The 21,025-nt window shown below is 47.7% G+C and overlaps 10 protein-coding genes across 10 annotated transcripts; 3 read left to right on the forward strand and 7 right to left on the reverse strand.

Annotated features, from left to right (window-relative positions):
• Window positions 1-123: 123 nt before the first annotated feature.
• On the reverse strand, window positions 124-1,315 carry BJ212DRAFT_710106 (uncharacterized protein). Its single transcript, XM_041343887.1, has 4 exons — window positions 1,001-1,315; window positions 692-949; window positions 533-622; window positions 124-476 (listed from the first exon to the last, which is right to left on the reverse strand). Exons 1-3 carry the CDS (start codon window positions 1,212-1,214, stop codon window positions 558-560), a joined length of 537 nt encoding a protein of 178 aa, XP_041198008.1. The 5' UTR covers window positions 1,215-1,315; the 3' UTR covers window positions 124-476; window positions 533-557.
• A 946-nt stretch (window positions 1,316-2,261) lies between these two features.
• Window positions 2,262-4,017, forward strand: BJ212DRAFT_1476799 (uncharacterized protein; the record flags this gene model as incomplete). The annotated part of the gene is made up of 5 exons (XM_041339438.1): window positions 2,262-2,357; window positions 2,414-2,554; window positions 2,804-3,103; window positions 3,149-3,889; window positions 3,943-4,017. 5 exons carry the CDS (start codon window positions 2,262-2,264, stop codon window positions 4,015-4,017), a joined length of 1,353 nt encoding a protein of 450 aa, XP_041198009.1.
• A 315-nt stretch (window positions 4,018-4,332) lies between these two features.
• Window positions 4,333-5,020, reverse strand: BJ212DRAFT_1296466 (uncharacterized protein; the record flags this gene model as incomplete). The annotated part of the gene is made up of 4 exons (XM_041332461.1): window positions 4,333-4,412; window positions 4,460-4,555; window positions 4,614-4,709; window positions 4,933-5,020. 4 exons carry the CDS (start codon window positions 5,018-5,020, stop codon window positions 4,333-4,335), a joined length of 360 nt encoding a protein of 119 aa, XP_041198010.1.
• A 503-nt stretch (window positions 5,021-5,523) lies between these two features.
• On the reverse strand, window positions 5,524-6,148 carry BJ212DRAFT_1296467 (uncharacterized protein; the record flags this gene model as incomplete). The annotated part of the gene is made up of 2 exons (XM_041332462.1): window positions 5,524-5,808; window positions 6,062-6,148. The coding sequence occupies 2 exons, from the start codon at window positions 6,146-6,148 to the stop codon at window positions 5,524-5,526; spliced, it is 372 nt and encodes a 123-aa protein (XP_041198011.1).
• Window positions 6,149-6,227: 79 nt separating this feature from the next.
• On the forward strand, window positions 6,228-7,457 carry BJ212DRAFT_710626 (uncharacterized protein). The gene has a single exon (XM_041343890.1). The coding sequence runs from the start codon at window positions 6,534-6,536 to the stop codon at window positions 7,230-7,232; it is 699 nt and encodes a 232-aa protein (XP_041198012.1). The 5' UTR covers window positions 6,228-6,533; the 3' UTR covers window positions 7,233-7,457.
• Window positions 7,366-8,926, reverse strand: BJ212DRAFT_710504 (uncharacterized protein). Its single transcript, XM_041343889.1, has 6 exons — window positions 8,596-8,926; window positions 8,376-8,533; window positions 8,138-8,315; window positions 7,752-8,086; window positions 7,653-7,682; window positions 7,366-7,591 (listed from the first exon to the last, which is right to left on the reverse strand). Exons 1-6 carry the CDS (start codon window positions 8,657-8,659, stop codon window positions 7,499-7,501), a joined length of 858 nt encoding a protein of 285 aa, XP_041198013.1. The 5' UTR covers window positions 8,660-8,926; the 3' UTR covers window positions 7,366-7,498.
• A 284-nt stretch (window positions 8,927-9,210) lies between these two features.
• Window positions 9,211-11,647, forward strand: BJ212DRAFT_1262227 (cytochrome P450; the record flags this gene model as incomplete). Its single annotated transcript, XM_041330247.1, has 13 exons — window positions 9,211-9,340; window positions 9,391-9,485; window positions 9,540-9,631; window positions 9,685-9,728; window positions 9,785-9,922; window positions 9,976-10,114; window positions 10,165-10,418; window positions 10,474-10,540; window positions 10,597-10,860; window positions 10,924-11,211; window positions 11,269-11,301; window positions 11,357-11,385; window positions 11,436-11,647. The coding sequence occupies 13 exons, from the start codon at window positions 9,211-9,213 to the stop codon at window positions 11,645-11,647; spliced, it is 1,785 nt and encodes a 594-aa protein (XP_041198014.1).
• BJ212DRAFT_1327316 (folate-sensitive fragile site protein Fra10Ac1-domain-containing protein) lies at window positions 11,285-12,744 on the reverse strand. Its single transcript, XM_041334630.1, has 5 exons — window positions 12,477-12,744; window positions 12,300-12,426; window positions 11,669-12,234; window positions 11,357-11,622; window positions 11,285-11,301 (listed from the first exon to the last, which is right to left on the reverse strand). Exons 1-3 carry the CDS (start codon window positions 12,569-12,571, stop codon window positions 11,770-11,772), a joined length of 687 nt encoding a protein of 228 aa, XP_041198015.1. The 5' UTR covers window positions 12,572-12,744; the 3' UTR covers window positions 11,285-11,301; window positions 11,357-11,622; window positions 11,669-11,769.
• A 1,967-nt stretch (window positions 12,745-14,711) lies between these two features.
• On the reverse strand, window positions 14,712-15,830 carry BJ212DRAFT_1261928 (Alpha/Beta hydrolase protein; the record flags this gene model as incomplete). Its single annotated transcript, XM_041330228.1, has 8 exons — window positions 14,712-14,966; window positions 15,020-15,111; window positions 15,163-15,298; window positions 15,355-15,408; window positions 15,463-15,498; window positions 15,552-15,673; window positions 15,727-15,753; window positions 15,803-15,830. 8 exons carry the CDS (start codon window positions 15,828-15,830, stop codon window positions 14,712-14,714), a joined length of 750 nt encoding a protein of 249 aa, XP_041198016.1.
• A 1,366-nt stretch (window positions 15,831-17,196) lies between these two features.
• Window positions 17,197-19,337, reverse strand: BJ212DRAFT_1444830 (cytochrome P450; the record flags this gene model as incomplete). Its single annotated transcript, XM_041338018.1, has 11 exons — window positions 17,197-17,287; window positions 17,349-17,615; window positions 17,670-17,694; window positions 17,742-17,798; window positions 17,848-18,033; window positions 18,155-18,275; window positions 18,323-18,438; window positions 18,490-18,641; window positions 18,696-18,884; window positions 18,935-19,064; window positions 19,130-19,337. The coding sequence occupies 11 exons, from the start codon at window positions 19,335-19,337 to the stop codon at window positions 17,197-17,199; spliced, it is 1,542 nt and encodes a 513-aa protein (XP_041198017.1).
• Between the last annotated feature and the right edge of the window lie 1,688 nt (window positions 19,338-21,025).

Consider the following 21,025-nt stretch of genomic DNA (forward strand, 5'->3'; position numbering starts at 1 on the left):
CCGTCTGATGCTAACATGGGAACGGTCAGTAATTCATCCACCAGCATACCATGTAACCTGCTTCCAGTTTATGTTTTCGACGTCGATGATACCCGGCCCGATTCACTCATTCTCGTTAATATACAGCAATCGGGACAGATATAGATTTCAACTCGTACTACAGATACATACATGTCACGAATAACTTATCAGTATAAAGTAAGTAACCATCGAAATAATAAAGTAGCGGAGCATAAGTTGTGAGGTACGCTCTCAGCGCTTGCTGTGAGCTGCTAGGATAGGTACAATATATGGGGCTATAAAGTGGTGATCAGCCAAAAACAATTATATGAAGGTACGTAATATTAATGCCAATAAAGGTCTGCATGGGACTGGCCGACTTTGCTGTGTATGCCCGCGTACACAGCCGGAACGCGGAGATCTTCGCTCAGCGCTCATGGTTGATAAAGTACCGGTTTCCGGATGACGTAAAATAACTGAATGTGGTGCGTCAGGGACCAGAACCAGGTGTGAGGCACATACAGGAACTGACCTCAAGAAGCGAGACCTCTTCATGTTCAAGGCCGCCAGAGCTCGCCAGATCTGCGAGAGGGTGCTCCTCCGTCTCGTGCTACTTCTTCATGTTCAAGTCCGCGCCAGAGCTCGCCAGATCTGCGAGAGAGTGCTCCACCGTTTCGTGCTACTTCCTCATGTTCAAGTCCGCGCCAGAGCTCGCCAGATCTGCGAGAGGGTGCTCCTCCGTCTCGTGATACTACTTCATGTTCAAGTCCGCGCCAGAGCTCGCCAGATCTGCGAGAGGATGCTCCTCCGTCTCGTGCTACCTCTTCATGTTCAAGTCCGCGCCAGAGCTCGCCAGATCTGCGAGAGAGTACTCCTCCGTCTCGTGCTACCTCTTCATGCTCGATCCCCTGCCAGAGTTCACCGGACCGCCGGGAAGGAGCAAGTCTGCCTGGTCAAACTGTCAGTAAAAGATCCCGATTCGACGTGTTTGAGAGATCACCTTCTGTAATTGCTGTTGCTGCAGGTGATTCAGAGATCTTGTCATGAACGTTATTCTTCCACAGAGCACCAACGGCAGTGGCCTCACTACTAGAAGTAGAGGAAGTAGCAGTCGCGGTGGTATCAGTAGTTACTGTCGCCACTGGAATAGCAGCACCAAGAACAGTTGAAGTGAGAGCAAGAGCCACTGTGAAGCGAGCTAAAGAAGTCAACATAATAATAATGAAATGAGGTTAAAGAAATGTGTTTATGTAAATGATGTTGGGATTAAAGGACTATGGAGATCTGAACTTTTGAAGTCTCCAAACCATTTATACGAATGACTTCGCTGCTTTGAATGTGCATGCAGTGCGAGAGGCCCCGTTGACAACCGGTACGAGTCATGTCAGGTCTATTCCACGGTGAAAGCACTGTTCATTCCGGAGCAATGATCACTTGTGAGCGGGGTAGGCAGTGAGTTGTGAACGATATTTGTTCCGAGAGGCGTTAATATTCCCGTTTCAAAGAACGAGGCAATCCGGCAACATCAGCCGCTGACTTTATAGAATTAATTTTGTAGATACCGCACGGGACCTAGGCCTGGCTAGCAGAAATAGCATTCAGGACATCGGTGTGAAAGCTCAGCATTCTGACTAGGGCTTGATGGAACGCGGTAGTCAGGGGATGACAAGCCGTGCGCAAGTGACGAGCCCTGGCTTGTGCCGAAACTGCGTTCCTCGATGTCCTGACATAGCAGCCTCGGGTGGCGAAAGGAGCTAAATGACCGAGCGGTGTCGCCAGAGGGTGACGACATTAATAATGATACGGCATCTGATAGTCAGATATGAAGACCTCCGCCTCAATAGTGGTCGAGACTGACGTATGGTACACTGCCAGCATCCTCAGGCTGTGTCCAGCTCGGAGTCACCATGAGCACAAAACCAGTGTTGATGTTCAGGTTTACCGTGACTAGTCAGATTAATTGTTGCGATGATGGTGAATATCAAGAACGGAAGACCCAAAGAAGTCGTATTTTCAGAAAGCTGCGGTACTACTGGGCACAAGTGCTGCCAGTTGTCAATGGATCGTGGAGAATAATGTCAATAATGACTGAGTACCTAGGGGCAGTTGGCTCAATCTTACTTTCTAATTTTGGTTGTGCTGAGCGCGGTCCGGCGGAGTCTCTAACGGACTGCGAAACTTGGCGGCACAGGACTGCTAGGCTTCATGATCAAATCTTCATCACATTGTTTGTTGATCAACTTTCTTGAAACAGCACGACGATGACGGTTGCGATTGGGTTCTTGTCACTCCCAACAGAGTTGATATGTCATATTCTATTCCTCCTTGCTCCCAGGGACCTTTGTCGCTGTGCAATGGTCTGCCCTTTCCGTGATTACATGTTTATCCTATACTAACTTCCGTTTAACGCTAGACATGCAAGACCGTACAGAATGCAGCCCAAAATTCTATCTACGTCCAATACAAGCTTGAGCTGTATGCTCAGGGCTTCACCGAGACAAGAACTCTAAACTCGATCAGTGTTGACAGAAGGATGTCCTCACTCAGGAAATTGGTAACCTTATGGCGACATGTTTTCCACGCCAGTACTGTTTTCGAAGATACAGTGTCCCTTGTCAGCATCTACTCCGCAGGAATACAATACATGAAATGCGGGATTTGGTGGATGTGGGGCAATGACAATCTCTTCATTCGGGACTGCAACACAAATATCAAACACTCTCATTCGTTCCCCAGATACGAGCAGTTCTCCTAGGATGGGTTACCGAGATCTGTGAGATCAGTTGTCTTCGATCCTATTCAGGATCTTGTGGTCGTAGTTCCCTTGCCTGCTGTGTGCATTGTGACCGGTGCCGAGCAAACTCGCCACATCTTTTCGGTGGAGTTTCGGCTGGCTTCATCCCTGCTTCCACATCTAGATTCTGTGGACGCTTCCTTGACGTGCCAACATTCTTTTGAGGAATCTGGTCATTACCGTGTCAATTTAACGCAAGAGCCTGCAATCTGTGGGGATCGTATAGTTATCCTCTATTGCACATCGGGCATAGTGGGGTCCAACGAATTCATACAAGTGATAGATTGGAAAAGGGGGCATGCGAAGAGTGTAAGTTCAATCTGCTTTTGAAATCCTGCCGCTCAGCATAAGCAGTATCCTTTACGTGAAGATGTTGCGGGTTTCCATCTAGTTGATGAACAGAAGTTTGTTGTCATCGACACTCAGGGTGTTATCACGTTGTATACATTACAAGAACACGGTTCACCTCAGCGCCGAGTCATGTATCGCCTTCAGGAATCTGTGCGTGCGCCGTTCTACCTATTCCATGCCACCCCATCGTTCCATGGTGCAACAGCTTGTCCAGACCTTGAGCCCGGCTACGTGCCTTCTCCGGAGTCGCAAATCATTGTTTTAGAGACTCTCACAAACGCATGCCCCGTGATTTTAGTTATCGATATGGTCATCTTCTCAGGAAAAGCCTTGCACTCAGAGACGCCTGTCGAAGTTCCCTGGTCGGAGTGGGGACCCCAGTTTACGTGCTGCTTTCGGCATCATCCAAGCCACCAAATCAGCGTGTTTGGTAGCAAAATGGCTTATGCTCTTCCTCGTTATGCTCTCCCTCGGCCTCTTCCTCTGGATCTCACCCCTAAAGGATTATGCACTGACACTTGTTTCTACGTGCACATCTTGGACTTCAATCAGCGAGTCATCACTCGCGCGGAAAATATTCGCGACCCCGACTTACCAACCCGCTCTATATGCAAGCCTTCTGATCATTCCCATGGACCCATCATCTCGAATTGTCCTTACATTGCCGCTATCTGTCGCATTCAATTTTCGCCTTACGGCTTTGCCAGGTTATTCTTGGAAAATGATCGACTTACTTTAACATGGGTAAGTGTCCTTAATTATGGATTTAGCAATAATTTAACAAGGTCAAACCGTAGTTGCGGGATGGCACGGTTCATATCCAGGTCATTTCCCCTGCACAGATGGAGGTCGACTCGAACCTTGTGCACTAGGATAAACATCAGCAGTCGAGGGATTATGATCAATTAAATGTCGTTGTCAATTGTCTTACACTTCAGCTCACCGTTCTTGTGTACTTAATTTATCCCGGACGCATTGACGGCGACGGTTCGTATTTTGGGCAATGCAGGGTCTTGCGTAGAGATGTAAGCGATTGGATCTCTCTAGTTGAATGCCATCTTCATTTAACAAATTTTCTACGAAAACCAGGTGTGGGAATGTTTAAATAATGCTTTCCAATCCCTCGATTCAGTGCCCTCCTTGAATGAATGCTTCTTTCATTGCCTATCGCGCAGGGCATGCGAGACTCAAGATTCGGCAATCTTGTCGTGAACGGCGTCCTGAAATAAAAACCCTCCAACGGGTCCTTCAGCACGTTCAACAACCGCTATGCGTCTTTGAGCACCGGTCAACGAACTAACTATACTGACTCACATTGCCTTGCAGCTACGCCTGCACGAGTGGTAGGTTGCCAAATATTTCCAGTGAATGTCTCTCGTGGTTCGTTCGCCCTACGATCTACAGCACGAACTGCGGTAAAGCAGAAATGGTAGCTTGCTTGAAAGACAAGTCGAGTGATCGTGTTTACCTCGGCTAGGCGATGCTTTCTCATGGACATTTAGTTGCCGCAAGGCGCTATCGACTGGCGTCGATCGAGCCTCTGCCGCATTTAGAACGGCTCGAACTGTGAGTGGTCAGTCCAAGCAGTGAACGACGAGTGATGACTTCTTGCCTTTATTTGGAACAATCTTGTCGTGGATGTTTGGCGCCCATAGCGCTCCTGACACCGCTATCGCAACGTTCACATATAGCTGCAAGAGATATTCGGAGATCTTCACCTTCTATATCAGGGGCAAGTTCATTATACAGGTTATTCATATTCATCTGAGCCAAGACACAGCACTAACCTGTGTCTCTAACAATAACACGGGCAGCACACGGAATAAGAAGCATCCATACAGTGCAGATCAGAGAGAGAATGTTGGAGTACATCATGATGACGGTTGCGAGAGGTATGGCCTACGATCTTGATGGAAACTTCTTCTACAACCAAGCTGATCTTATAGCAGAACTCATGACTCGTGGGCGTGGGGCCTTTGCAGCCTTGAGAAATTTGGCTCGGTTGCCATTGAGGACTTCTTCTAAGGGTCTTCATACATCTGCTCCAAGCTCCATATTAGCTGCGCTTCGATGATGAAGCGGTGCCAGCGCGCAGGAAGCGCGCTCGATGTATCGGAAGCTGAACTGCTTCGACAGGTGTTCTGAGGCCGTCCCTCATGCTACCACAGGGCCATAATGTCTGGCATGGTCCAGAACAAGTCTCGTTATCTTTCACACTGGAAGGTCCCGTACTACAGGTAATCGAACCAATCACTGGCTAATATTTATATTGTTTCATTGTGCATTAAATAGATTCTCTGGCATTCGTCCCACTCCCGAAGGCAGCCCTGTGAGACTCTACTTCTCCGTTCCACATACCCATGTATTAAGAAAATTGGTCACAGCCCATCGTATTGATCGGGGCGAGGTAGATGCCGGGTATCCGTGAAGTCGAGCAGTGGCTCCAGTGCCATTGATACAGCTCGGAGCCGATTGGTCATAATCATCAGGCAAAGCCCGTTGATTGCAAGGAATGCAACCAAGGCAATACCGATGAACCACGGTGAGGTAAAGCCTTTTGTGCTTGGGATGCACACTCCGTCCGCTTCAAGCGGGACGTGACTTTGCTCTTGCTCCTCCTCTTCGGTTCTTTGTGCAAGCAGGGTATATTCTTTGTTGCTCATCTGGTTGCCAAATGTTACAATTCTACTGCTGTGACAATCGTGTGTACCGTCTGTCAGTCACCAGATATGTGTTGTATTTCTTGGGCTTACCTAGTGCTCTTCAAGTGACAGTTTTAGGACTGAATGATTAATGAAATGGACGGGGTATTTATGCGGCTGAGAAGTCCAATGGTCCGTATCACATTTTACCCCAAAACCCTGAATTAAAAAAGGTCATCGTTACTCACAGCTTACCATAAGTGCGCCGACATACTGTCATCGTGCCATCTGATGTCGCGCCTTCCTGGGAGTTACCATGCTTGATTGCCGCGAGTTTAACTAAACGCGTGGAGCACAGCATGTTGCAGTAGAGATTACTGCATTCATTTCACACGGAAATCTAGTCACTTGGCCTTAAGACTGATGCGGCCACTTATCAGGGCAATAAGTTACTCCTGGGTGAGATTTGATTTTAACTTGGAATATTTATTAATACATTACTTTATCTAAAGGTCTATTCTGGGAGTTAACGTTGACTCTTGTGCACAGTATCATTATGGCACTGCTCCACACTATCCAGGTCCTCAGTGCCATGACATCTGGGAATTCGCGATAACACTGTCCGTCAGATATAGCAATGAACGCACAGCAGTCCATTCTCGGCACCGCACGACGCGGCTATATGTGTATGCATCAGTTCACAGAAGCCTGTTGCATATGAACTGTTTCTACCATCTAAAGTCATAATGTCTTACCCGCGACGTCTTCAACATACTTCTCCAGTATCGAGGTGGTCTTTGCGGGACCCCTCTAATGTCATCTCCGCTTGCATTTCCGTTCTCGTGCTGGTCACGATAGTCAATGTGATGTTCACATTACACAGTATCTCTGTTCTCAATGAGCTCCTCCCCCCGCCCCCTCACGTTCACAGTACGTCAACTGTGTGCTTTTACCATTTTAGGCATGAAATTGACCTGATTATCTCGTTCACAGCGTATGTCGGTGACGACCACCCCTCCCAGCTGCCGCTGGAGCTCCCATCCGTCGGTCTCGAACTCGAGAGCGGCGAAGGCCACTTTTCATTATACGATGACGATGACTGGGGCACACTTTTCCCCTCGGACGGGTTTGTCGCTCTAGGCCCGAATAACCGCACATTCCTAGTCTCCCTCTACCATCAATTTCACTGCCTAGACATCATCCGCGTTGGATATGTCGTAAATCGCACGCATGCTGCACAGCATATCCAGCACTGCTTGCGGTATTTACGACAGGCATTGCTGTGTCACGCTGATGCCACGCTAGAAGTGGATATTCCGCAGATATCCCCCGACGATGGGAAGCTGTATCACACTGCGAACGGGGTGGGTTCGGTTCACAGGTGTAGGGATTGGACGGTGCTGCGACAGTTCATGCTGGAACACCCAAGCACACCGTTCGAATAAGGGGGTGGGTGTCATGTGCGATGCTTCTTGTAATGCCAAATTGATATTTCTATTAGATACTAGATACGTCAAAGATAGGTCGTAATTAATTTCTGGTGTATGTCCAAATACACCACTACACCACTACAACATGCTTCAAGATGCTTTTGGTACACTGCCAAGGTGTTATACAGGTGAAGCACTCTCGTAATTGCTAGTAGGCCCCATCTCGACCTCTGCAATCTCGATCTCATCGTGTCCCTTCATGTGGGTGAGATCGAAGTCTTTCATCCGAATATCCATATCGGTTTCGGCCAAGCTGTTTTCGACAGTGAACTGGGTACCCGAAGTACCTGTGTCGCCCCCACGGCGCGCGATCCATTCAATACGAGTGGACGTCATTGCCTTGGTGGTATGCTCTGATGAAATTCCCAAACTAACCCGAATAATAATGAGGGTAGGTGCGATGCCCTATAATGGAAATGTATAAGTAAGCAACGAGCGGAAATTAGAAAAGTACAGATTTAGGGTCCTACTCACGTATATTTGGGTGGCAATCACCGCTACGATGCCTTGTGCGGGGTGTTGGATCGCGAAGAGTACGACGAACACGAATTGTACTATAAGATAGAGGGCACCACTTTCGATGATGAGCATCATCGCGCGATAGGAGGCGCCTTGGCCGATGACCACAGGTGATTCCTTCACAATACGGGAGGAGATCCAGATGCGGTAAACTATGAGAGAGGTGACGATGACATTGGTGGCGAGGGGCAGGATATATCCTGCGAGCCCTAGCGTCACTATAGCGGCCGGAGGTGCGGGCGAGGTGGGGTCTGTGACAATGACGAGGTGGAGTACCTCCATGATACAAGCTATTCGAATTGGTCAGTGAGTGGTTGATTACTCGAAGTGGGACGACGTACCGAAGCCACCGAAGGCAGAAAGAAGAGGAAGTATGACTACATAGTAGTTCTTACCCCAAAGCATCCAGCAGCGGTAGACAAGAACCAGGTCACCAACGAGATCCGTGAACGAGATAAGGAAATCTGCGCCCGTAAGACCAGGAGTCTCCGCGGAAAACCCATCGACTCCTGTTGACTCCTATCCAGAAAAATTGGTATGAGGACATGTATTTTCTAACGATTTAATAGGGAAACGCACAAGAGTTGTATAAAAATGATTGAATTCGAGGGCAAAATGTGCAGTGCAGCAGAGAAAGAGCAAACAATTGGCAAAAACAACAGGGCTACTAAGGTTTGGCGAACGTCGGTTTTGACCCAAGACTACCCATGAGATGATGAAAAGAATGCAGTAACTGCCTGTAGTCGTACGAGAGCGCTTGAGCGTTCACTGAAAAATGTCGAAACCTGTTGAGTCTCACCATACAAGACTGCTTCACAACCAAAGCCAATCAAAGCTGGTATATCACTCGAAGACGCTGACATTGCATAGAACAGCCCTGATAGCGATGAACAGGTATTATGTTGGTATGATGATGCTGGCGGTGGTCAACGAAGGGAATGCGCAGCAGCCTGAGCGCACGGAAAGAATGTTTGTTTTTCATTCTGATGATCAGACCGAGAACCTCGTGAGATGCGGGCTGCCGGGTAAAATCCATACAACCGAACTATTAATATAGGACAAAACCGAAGTAAACACCTACTGGATAAGGTCAAGAAGGAGCCTCGTGAGGCCACGCAGCATGCTACTTACTTCCATTCAAACTCCGCGGCTTGCTAGACTGGACCAGGCAAGCGAAACGAAAAGTACTACTACTTGGTTGTAGAAACAAATTTGGTGACCTCTCGTGGTTTGCTGAACCATAAAGTTATTGTGAATCGCGGGATACTCACACCGGGCTCATGTCGGTCAAATGAGGCACAGGCGCCAATCCTTGCAGTCTTCCTTCTCACATTGTTAAATTGTTGTCATCAGCGTGTGATGGCCATTGCTGAACCATTTTTGGTGGATGGCCTTAATCCTCCTTCGTCCCCTCATGGCTCTTCTGAGAGTCTGCGGGTCGAGCATCTTCGCCTTCATTATATGGAGGCTCATTAAACGTCTTCGTGCTCCAAAGTCTCCTCTCGCTCACATCCTCGGACCAAAGAAAGAGCATTGGCTGAAAGGTAGATGCACTTCTATGGCGATACCATGTATTAATCTCAATACGTGTCAGGCAATTATCACCGTATATTCCAAGATGGTTTGCGGTATAACCTTGATTTGGTGCAGCAATACGGTGGGGCAGTCAAAATTTATGCCCTTCTTGGGGTGGGGGGTTCTCGTTTTAGATCTGTTATCTCCACTTGACCCAAAACTATCTAGCAAGAGCAACTGTACATATCAGATCCGCTTGCTTTGCATCACATCATCGTGAAAGAGCAAAATGTCTACGAGGAGACCGATATGTTCATCATGTAAGTGCTTACGCAGAAGTAGCGTGTAAGCTGATGACGATCCCGCCCGATAGGGGCAATCGACTCATCTTTGGAGAAGGCCTCATAGCTACTCTTGGTGAGCATACAGAAGACTTACTTAACCAAGCGTGCGCATATCATCCCATTTGAAAGGCGAACAACACAGGAAGCAGCGCAAGATGCTAAATCCAGTATTCTCTCTCGCAAATATGCGTGATTTACTTCCTGTAATCCAGCCTATCGCTGATCAACTACGCACCATCTTGAATGCAAAAATTCCAGCTGATGGCTGTAAGTTGCGCAATTTTTGTTCGAATATCATTTATTCACCTACTTATTTGTAGCGGTTGTGGAAGTCAACTTACTTCCGTGGCTGTCGAGAGGGGCACTGGAATACATATGTCAAGCAGCGCTCGGACACTCATTCAATGCACTTGACCCAACAAAAGAAAATGAATATATGGAAGCTATCAGGACACTTGCGTGCGTAATTTGCTTGTTCCCGCGATCACCTCTGAAATGAATCCTGACAGACCATCCACACTTCGCCTGATCTTCCTCCGCCCGTTTATTCCAATGATTGTGCGACGGTTTTCCTTGTATTGGAGGAACAGGATGATGGATTGGATGCCGAGTGACGCATTGAAAAACCTTCGTCATGTAGTAAACGTGATGGATACCGCCAGCAAGAAGATTTTCACTGAGAAGAGAGCAGTTTTAGAGAATGAAGGCTTCGTCGGAATCGCGGGGAATCCTATGCAAGGTAAAGATATTATGAGTATCATGCGTCAGTCTTCTTTTCACACACGTAAACGTTCTACTAACGAAACGACTACTGCCAGTGCGAGCCAATGCATCTTCTTCCAATGACGATCGATTGACAGACTCGGAATTGCTGGGTCAAATGAAGTGGGCATTATTTACATACACTGCCAGCGTGAATCCTAGACTCAGTACCCTTTTAGCACGATCATCTTTGCGGGCTTTGAAACGACTACCTCTGCCATATGCCGCATTCTTTGGATCCTGGCCGAAAAGCAGGACGTTCAGGCACGACTACGAAGCGCAATCCGCAATGCTAAACGAGACTATGCGGATGCGCAGGGCCTGTCCAGCCCATGGGAAGACGTAGAATTACCCTACGACACGCTTATGGGGCTGCCTTATCTAGATGCTATAGTTCGTGAAACACTTCGAGTGTATCCACCAACTTCTCTTCTCAGCCGAACGTAAGTTTACCTTGCTGCATCACCTGATACACTCACCGAACGATTTTTTCGGCTGCATTTTAGTGCTCGTCAGGCTTCCGTTCTTCCATTACACCAACCAATCAGGTCTGCGTCTGGCGAAATGATTTCTTCGGTCCACGTTCCAGAAAATACGACGCTTATCATTTCTATCCTGGCTTCGAATCACAACAAGGAGATTTGGGGCGAGGATGCCTCGGAATGGCGTCCGGAACGATGGTTGTCACCTTCCGGCGAGCGCCTTCACCTGGGAGATGGTGAAGGTAACTCCACGAGCGGTGTCAGTCTTGGGGTCAAGAACGGCATCAAATATCCTGGCGTGTATGGTTTGATGTAAGTGACATAAACCTACAGCACTACCGAAAAGCTAAAAAGCCGTGGTCAACACAGGATGACGTTTCTCGGAGGCGGCCGTGCATGCATGTACGTGATGTGTCATTTTGTAATGCATACATAGCCATTGATGTCATTGATGTAGCGGCTTTAAGTTTGCAGAGATGGAAATCAGTGCGCTTTCTTGTCCTTTCCGTATGCAGAGATGAACTAAGTCATTACAGAACAAGTCCTCACGACCCTCGTCCCACGAATACATTTTGCGCTGCCTGCATCGACAGATAGAAATGGATACGTCAAGGAGATCTATTGGAAGATGAACGGGCTACAAGTTCCGGTCGTACGTCCACCAGCCGGGGATAACATGACAGCTCAAGTCCCATTGGACCTGAGAAAGGTATGCGAGCAAGACTTCGTAGTGAATCAGCCAAATTAGCTCGAGTAGGGGTGAAGACGTACATATTTGAGTGCACTTGCATGCTACACAACGCAATCTAATGTACATCCTGAGAAGCACGAGACTTCTCAAACCTTGGTATGTAGTAAGTAGGACTAGGATTAGCTACCACTGTTCCTCGTTTGTAATAGGGTTGGTGAAGCACACCGATTCCGTTTGTGAGCTCGCGGAGACCGCGAACGTGAACTTCGTCTTCGTCGGGTGCGATACCGCTCATCATCGATGTCACGACTCTCAACATCCTTCGAACGGCTTCTGGACTCTGGTGCTCTTCCATCCTCATGCATCTCAACTTTATCACTTTCGCCCGTCTTAGCCTCCACACCCTGGTCTTCCCTTCTCTTCTCGCGTTTCCTCTTCCACATGATCTTGCGAACGCATTTCGAACACAGAACGACTTTCACGAGTGCTTCTTTCTTTTGACCGTGTTCTTCATATGTAAATGGTAGCTCGAGAGTCGTAAGTGAAGTAGAAGATGCGGTGTGTTCGGGACATCGAGTGTTCGCGCATGTCGTCTCGCCCGTTCCAGAGAGAACTTCTGTTTCTGTGCGCCAGCGGAGAGTAAACTAGACGGTCGATGATCAGCCACCGTGACCCAACACACGTATACGTAGAGAGCCGAGAGACATACGTTTCCTGACTTGTAATGCTTGAGATCACAAATCGCGAATTCGCGATAGAGACTGTCGTAGTACTTCTGCGCTAGCCGATCGTTCCATGATGTACTGGCCTCATCGTCTGCGCCATCTCGTAGGAACCTTCAAGAAGATATGAAAGAGGTAGACTTGGAAGTGTGGGCGTTTCTTACTTGTGCGAGGCCTTCAGGATGTCGAACTCTGTGACTGGAGTTGAAGGCGCAGCAGTAGTCGTCCTGGGGACATATGGCTTGTATAATGCCGACATATGAGAGGAGCAAGACGGCTCGATGAGAGTGGGTTCGCGGTATGTGGGGTTGTTTGGGTAGTTAAATTAACCTTTCAAATTTCAGCTTGAACAAGCTTTCGACGATGTTTTTTAGTGCTGCAGGCAACTGCAAGGGCTATCGTTTATAGAAACGTTTCGTTGTGGCATTCAAGAATAATACACTCAAGCTACTAGCACTGCGCTGCGACATACATCTAACATATATATGGAGTAAGGTTACCACGCCGGTGAGTCAACGAATCCTGGAATTAGGAACTGGATGAAACCATTCATACCTAGCATCATGTAACTATAGGTCCTCCACTGGCACACATTCATAGCCGTGGCAGCAATCTGCCTTTCAGTTGCAAAGGCTGCTGCATGAATGGCATTTACTGTCAGCACTGACAGCCGTAGACGTGACTGTCAAAGCAGCGTCGAGGATGACTCAAAAGGAGAGACTCATCATTTGTGATATGTATGTGATCTCAAAAATGGATGGGAACGGCAGGAAGATGGGGAGCTTTTATGTCCTGAAACTATTCCGCGCAGAACTTATAACAGATGTCATTTGCCATGCCAGCAGATTGCCAACGAGAAATTTGTGAAGTAAGTACTAAGCACTTCGCACAGTGTGACGAACCACTTACATATGGTACCATCAACCACACTGCACCAACGTGTTATAAGAGTTTGGTATTTCACCGGCACCCTTCGTCATCGTTCGATGTTCGGATCGACTACTCATATAAATCTACGTCGTAGACCATCCTCTCCTTATCATCTCCCGCCATGTCGTAGACACACGATATAGCGCTGTTCTCCAGCTTCAACACAATGGAGAAGCACTGGCCACTGCTCACTGCAGCTCATCCGATCTCAGTGCTAGTGTAGGGGGCAGGACTGGCGAAATTCTATGTAGGCCATACGTACGACATTCCTAATGATGACATTAATGTTGCCACACCATTGCAATTGACCACCTCAACCTCACCTACAGTGGCCTTTGGCGCTATTCCTTGTTCGACCCTATCTAACTCGCTAGAATCAAAAGCATCTCCCTCGAGCACTTCAACTTCGTCAATGCTCTGAATTTTCTCAGTTCCTTTCAACTGCTTTGGAGTTCTCCCAACAACATTAGTAGTCCTCACACATATACGTGTCATAAATACACCACGCTGGTAAGCCAATAAATCTTTGATGAACCTACTCATACTCAATTCTCTGTCCTCGTTTATTGTTACTAGGACGCATTTCAGGTTAGCGCAGCATTGTGCACCTGAGGTGCAACCGTTGCCAACTGGTATTAAGCAATCACGGTCAGTGGCAGCACTGACAATCATAGTAGAAATTGTCGAAGCAGCAACAATGGCAAGCACGACTTGGAAGGCGAGATGCATTATTTGTGAGACGTGATATGGGATCTCGGAAATAAATCTGAAGGGGGATGGTAGGAAGCTTTTATGTGCTGAATACCTACCCACTTCAAACAGATGACATTTACAATGCCAGCAGATCGTCAGCAGACCTCGAATTTAATTTGTACTAGTATCATCAATGGGCAATTCCAAATTCTTGCTGTATATGGCCCACACTGCGCCGTTTTACCAGCAAGGATTTGGAATTTCCGTTACCACTGTGTCCTAGGGCTCTTCTGCCTTCAGGAGCTGAGTTCAGGTGTCTCATGGATGCTGAGGGAACTTCACTCTCTTCATGCATCGGGGAACGCAAAACCAGATACTGGCAGCTGAGGCTTTGGAGATCCACATTCTAAAAAAGAGTGCGCTGGGATTCCCAGGTATGATGTTGTTAATTATGCACACTTTCTCCGGCACCAACTTCAGTGGGAGGGGGTTTTGTCGGATGAACTTGAATTCGTTCAGGCACCTGTACGCTGAACCGCGGGAAGAATGGGAAGCACCTACTGTATCTACGTCAGCTCATGCGCACGCTAGTGATCAAGTTTTCTAGTCTGCTACCACATCTTGCCGCTCACTTTTAACCTCTCAATTGGTACCACAGGTCTTCCATTTATCCTTGTCTGATAATGGTAAGGTCCAACCTTTTGTGGTATAGTTTGGCTATTGATGCCATATGCCTCTTATCCGGTGTACACGAGGACTCACCTTGGTTTAGATAATTACAAGTGCTCCAGGAAGAACTCCACAGCAGCCTTGAACGATCCCTCCTTCCCAGCTTTGACCAGCGGGTCTTTGATATCCCCACGTACAGCAAACCCGTGCGTGCATCCAGGGAAGTACTCGCGCTTGTACCCTGGGGCAAATTTCCCATCGCCAAAGATTTCATCGGCCTTTGCTTGGGCTGCGGTAGGGAACGCCTGATCGACTTCACAAGAGTTGATCAGGAGAGGCGCCTGTGATTTGGAAAAGTACGTCTAGAAACATTAAGTTCGGAGAGGGAAACGTTATGCCGGACAGTGTGCGTTACCTCGAGGTCGTTGGGGACCTTCAAGAGCGAGGGGTGGGAGACCACGGCGCACTGGATGACGTTGTCGAACGCAAGGTCAAAAGTATAACGACCTGATTTGTATCGTTAAGCAGAGAAACAAGTAGTTGAATGGGGAGATGTACCGCCGAAGCAGTAGCCAGTGGCCCCGAACTTGGTGACACCTTCCTCTTTGAGCACGGCAATGACCTTATCGAGGGAAGGGCGCGTCTGCTCGTTTCCATGTTTAGCCAACCATGCCTCTAGGTTAAACGAGCCAGACTGTGGTGAACGTAGGATCAGAGCTTGAGACGCAAAGGAAATCAATCCAAACTAACGTTCATGATGTCAGCGGGAAGACTATCGCCGTTGAAGTAGTCGACCGCGATGACCTCCATTATGCAATTAGTCTCATATCCGGGTATCCTACGTGCTTGGGTGCAAACCTTGAAGCCGTTGGTTGCAAAGTCATCAGCGAGGAGCTTTGTCCATCCTTGTCAACTTGTTAGGACCATGGTAGCACGAACGGATATACCTTGGGATTGACAAGCTCGATACCGAAACCATCCGGCAGGAAGAGGATGACTTTGTCCTTGGGATAGTCAACAGTAGGGGTGGCGACGTAGCAAGTAACACCGTCGATGATCTCAAGCGTTCCTAATGAAGACACTGATGAACAATGTGACGCGGTGAATTGGAAAACTACTAACCTTGAGGCTCACCCTCGTGGCGTACGCCTGTTTGCAATTAGTACTCAGTATTGATCGTGAGGATATAAAACAGCACCTTGAATACAGTCCTTGCAGAAGCTCATATTTGGGCGTGGTTGGTTGGTTGGTTAGGAGAGGGCTGACAGTCATCGCACTACACCTGTAGCTCAAGCGCTCACCGTTATATCTAATCAGATCGTAACGGTGCTTACGCGCCAGGCGGCCCAGGCCCCCGACTCCTCTTTCGCATGCGTCCTTTGTCCTGCCGTCATTCAGAGCTCGCACGAGTATTTTGCAGCCAGCGTTTTCTTATCATTCCAACTTGACCACCCCTGCACACTGTCGTATTATTGGCTCAGTTGTATACCTGGCCCCTTGCAAGCCATCGTGTTGCAGGGGAGTCGTGTTACGCACTGCTTAATAATCCCGCTTATCCATGGGATCTCATCTTCCTCACTTATCCATCAAGTCGTGCTTCATTCCTCGCGTGTGTTTCACCACCAAGACATTCCCTACAACATCGTCTGCGTTGGATATGATCCCAGCTATCTTCCAAATCAGTGCGTTTGGCGGTCCGTATACTGACGGATGTTCACGGAAGAAAGTGTAACCAGGGGTATCACCCCTCCAGCATATCTACGATCATAAGTTATGTATTTTTCATAAACTTGTTGCATAATTGTAAGATGTGCATCAAATTGTTATGTCCATGGCATAGTCTATATTCCTTCATCAACTTTTTGTGTAAGATGATAATGTATAATGCTAAATCTAGATGTATCATAATGGGTTTTATTTGTCAGTTCTACCTGGTCATATCAATTCCGGGTTAATTTCCTGATGTACCATCGTCATCTCTCATCTTCATTCATGGTGACCTCAACGTTCAAATATCACGTTGATTTCGGACTCTTGACGGCGTTGTGTACAGTTGACCGTGCGCACCATCTATGCAAAGGTCAACCACGGCGCGTCAGAGTATCAGACTTTGCGAGTCATTGAAGGCAGACAGACGATGAACTTTGCCTGTCTGTGGAATCTGCATTTCGACGAAGCGCCAAATCTCTCCATTTTCCAAAAACGTTTCTTGTCAATTGAGTATGGAGTTGCGTTTTGAATACCCACGATACCATGAAAAGAGCAAGACGACGCGATGATAATGAGTTGTAATGAGACAGACTTTACAGTGCAAATGCGCGCCATGCGCACAGAACACGTCAGGAAAGTGACTCATAAAGTGGAGCACATCTCTGAGCCAAAGGGGGGCATGAAAGGGGCTCCAGTGGAGCGCGCACATGGGGTCGATGCCAATTGGAAACCACTCCGTTCTTACAACATGTAGATCAGTGGATGAATGCTACGAGGATGAACTGAACGGGTTGTCTGTATCTGTAATGTCCGCTTCGGCTCATACCTATCATTTCCCACAGCACAATGCATGTACAGAGTGTGTAGTGACTTACTACAGTCCTAAACAGATACCTCAATCAGATGCTGCAGGGCTACGATATCCATCCCTGCATTCCGCGGAGTGATACTGCAAGGGAACGGCACGGGTCGTCTACAGGAATACACTTCAGCTTGAGTATGTCTCCACTGAAATCCTGCCAAGGACCACTTACACAGTAAGCCCTCCCTCCCACCGTGGCTTGATCTCGATTTCCTCACCATTCTCGTCTTTGGCGTTTGAAAATTTGAAAATCGCGAGCAAGTGGACCATCGCAGACCATACAGATGCTTCAGCGAGATGCCTTCCGGGGCATATCCTTCGTCCAAATCCCCAGACAATACCGACGGTATCGTCTGTCAGGGTACCATCCGGATTGAGGAAACGGTCGGGATTGAACTCAGATGCATGTGGGTATTTCACTTCATTGTGACACATCGCCCTGCACAGGAGTAAGTTAGGGATCAGGAATCCCAAGAATAATTATTGTTCGTACCAAACATTTGGGGTGACCGTAGCACCTGCACTACAAATCAAAATGAACTGAATTAAAACAGGAGGAACATACCTTTGGGGATATAATAGCCCTCATAGACATCGCTTTCGACGGCAGCATGCATGATTGCTATAACCGATCACTGGTCTGTTTTTTTGGTGCTGGGTGAGCAACGCACCTAGTGGGAGCACTGGGTGCCACCGCAGGCACTCGCGCAAAATAGCGTCAATGTAGGGCAACGATGGGCGATCCTGGAACGTCGGCAGTCTCTTTGTACCAACCACGTTCTCAATAAGTTTGTGCGCTTTCTCTTGTATGTCTGGATGAAGAACCATCACAAGGATGAAGTTCATTATTACACCCGCTGTCTAGTAATGGTCAGTATTGAAATAATCGCCCACCGTTCAATGCCTACCGTCTCTGTACCAGCTGTTTGGGAGACAGTTTTATCAGTCTGACAAATCGCATTGTAATGATGTGCCCACCCCCAGTCGCAGTGGCTGCAGAATCCATTACTGCTTTCTTCTGCAAAGCCGAATCTCCGTTACTTTCACCGAGCTTCAGCAAATGGTCAGCGACCATGCAAGAAGAGACGGTTCCGGCGGCCTGAAAACTGACTGTGAATAAAACACTTCACATCATGTTGCACTTACCAGGCCGTGTTCCGTGTGCGCAAACGGAATTTCTAAATTTTCAAGCGCTAACTGCTTAGCTAAATGTGAAACCCTCTTGAGCCGCATGCCGGGTAGCCAAGACGGGAGACGGAGAACTGCATATCAGACAGTAAGAAATTGTGCGAAATAATTGCAACGTGGCCTACGGGAGGGGAATGCGCTGAATATCGCAGCTACCTCCGGTCTCATCTCCTGCAATACGATCTCCAGAGCAAATAATGCACGCTCAATCATATGGTCTTTACGACGCGCTGCGTCATATGAGTACACGGCAGACATAATTATGGAACCCGCATGCCTGGAGAGCTTGTCAATGCCAACGACGAGTTCAAGTATATCGACATTTACTCACACTTCAAGATGTTTCGGGTAGCCTGAAGGATCCTCCAGCAGATTCAATAAAAGTTCGTGAGTTTTTGCTACTTGCATGAGCCGAAAATCGGGTACGATATCTTGTCGGAATGACTGGTGAAGAATTTTGCGATGAAGACGCCATCTGTCATTGTACCGCATGAACGCGGTAGTGTGGTTAACGCCAAATCTAGTTCAAGACTAAGTGACAAGAACACTCGATCCTTCAACAACTCGTACAATTCATTAGTTGCAATCTCTGGTCTGTCAGAGTAGTTTTGCGACCGATTTTCGAGGAGATCTCTTGCGATTTCCTCAGAGTTGACAACTATGTTATCCTGGCCAAAGAGCTTGGTATAAACTATATCGCCTATTTAAGTAAATATCAGTTAGTACTGCGCAGATCTGGGTGTCATTATTTGAGGGATTACTTGCCGTATCGACTGCCCCATGCCTTGTAGGTAATCCAAGGCGCATTTACATCGACTGCCAGTGCGCTACCTAAAATTGGGAGCGACGTCGGCCCTGGTGGAAATCGAATACCATGAGGCAGCTTTGGTTTGGTGAAGTAGCTTCTTAGTGCAATGCCGATTACAACAGCAGCAAGAAGTACTGTAAGCCCACCCGTCGCGCGGTCCGACATAGTAAGAACAAAATCTGAAGAGTGAGTACTAGTCAGTTGATCAAGAGCAGTGTTCCTTCTCACCAAGCTATGACATTGAACCATTGTAAATTTTTCGCTAGTTCGCTAAATGCCCGGATTGCGTGGCAACCTTGAAGTTGACAGCTTGATCAATGTCAATAATGCACCCGCATACTGCGGCCATGTTGGCAAGAGTCACATTTAGAGTTGAAGCGCCCTGAGACTTTGAGTGCCCCTTGACCGTGTGGATGATACATAGCGGATCCAATGAAAATCGATCATCATCGGGAGAACTAATGATGTTTGACATCGGCGTACCGACAGTCTGAGAGCCGTATCTCAGCAAGTAGTATTTTCAGCCATCCAAATGACAGATTCAGAATGTGGTCAAAGAGTCGGCTGATAAGAAATGATGATAAAGGAGTTGATATGTCACGGTGCTAGTAAGCTTCTGCTTTAAACTGAATAATGAGCTGTTGAACTGTTTAGAACCGACTATGTGTATGAGGAATCATACCTATGATACCCTTCGTAGAATTTCATATGTGTACTCGTTGCAGTGCGAAGTCGAACGAGCATGTGTAGACGTTCCTCGGTGGTTGCTGCAGGAATGACAAAGTTTGACCAAACCACCGTGACTGATTCTATATATAACTTCAAGTGGCTGAGGCGACAGCGCGCTCGGTAAGTACTGTCAACGGCAATTGCCGAGGGTCATTTGAAAATGCTGCAACAATTGCTGCTGGTACCCAAACGGTGAGTGCGCATCAACTACACTTACTGCTAGTCACTGGAACCTCCCAGTACTTGTCCTCCAGACAAGCCATCATAGACCGATTCCTTGTATTTACATCCAGGCTCACAAAGTCACGGTCAGGCACAAGTACTCCCAACCTCCCATATTTTGTTTCAACGATTTTCTTCCGGTAAGTTAGCGTCACCTTTCTTCGCTTCTAAGGTTCTGACGAATGTTGCTCAACATTGTCGCTGTCACTGAAATCTAGCCCGTGCTAAGGTGGTTATTAACTGGGACCGTTTCGAAAATCAGCTTATTTTCATCATAATCGGGATCTCTTTCATTGTGATCCTCGTGGTTCCAGTGGGATGGAGGCCCAGCATATGGGTCCCAGCGTTCAGGCCCCACTGATATCTTCATGCAGAGCCCAATTGAGGCGACTTCTCGAACCGGCGCTGTTTGAAGACGGACAGACATTCTAAGTCGACATCCGTGTAGATCATATCTGTGCTTCTGCCAGTCCGCTTCAAAAGGTCATCCATGTGGCTTTGGGAATGAATCCCTCCTGCGCATCCGTGGTGTCATCTCTGGGGTAGTTGGGATCCACCTCCGATATACCGCGCAACCTAACTGTTGCACCAGTCTCTTGCGCCTCTTCGATGTTATCAAATATCCAATGACAACCTGTGCTTGCTGGACTGTGGTCAGATCACCGCAAAACTTGACAGTGTAGCTCCCAGCTAATGGCGCCCCTCTTCCCTGCTGTTAGATGACGTCCCAGGACCATTATTACAAGTACAAAACTGGACACGAAGGCGTATACGTTCAAACACAGTACTTAGAAAAGGTTATGTCCGTACGATCCAAGGTCCTTCGATCAGGAAAGATATCACTGTCAATTGTTGCCTGTCCGTGAACCATATCAGAATGCATCCTGATGGGTACAGGTAAG

This window comes from Suillus subaureus (assembly GCF_016647635.1).
Source record: "Suillus subaureus strain MN1 chromosome Unknown BJ212scaffold_4, whole genome shotgun sequence".
Taxonomy (NCBI): domain Eukaryota; kingdom Fungi; phylum Basidiomycota; class Agaricomycetes; order Boletales; family Suillaceae; genus Suillus; species Suillus subaureus.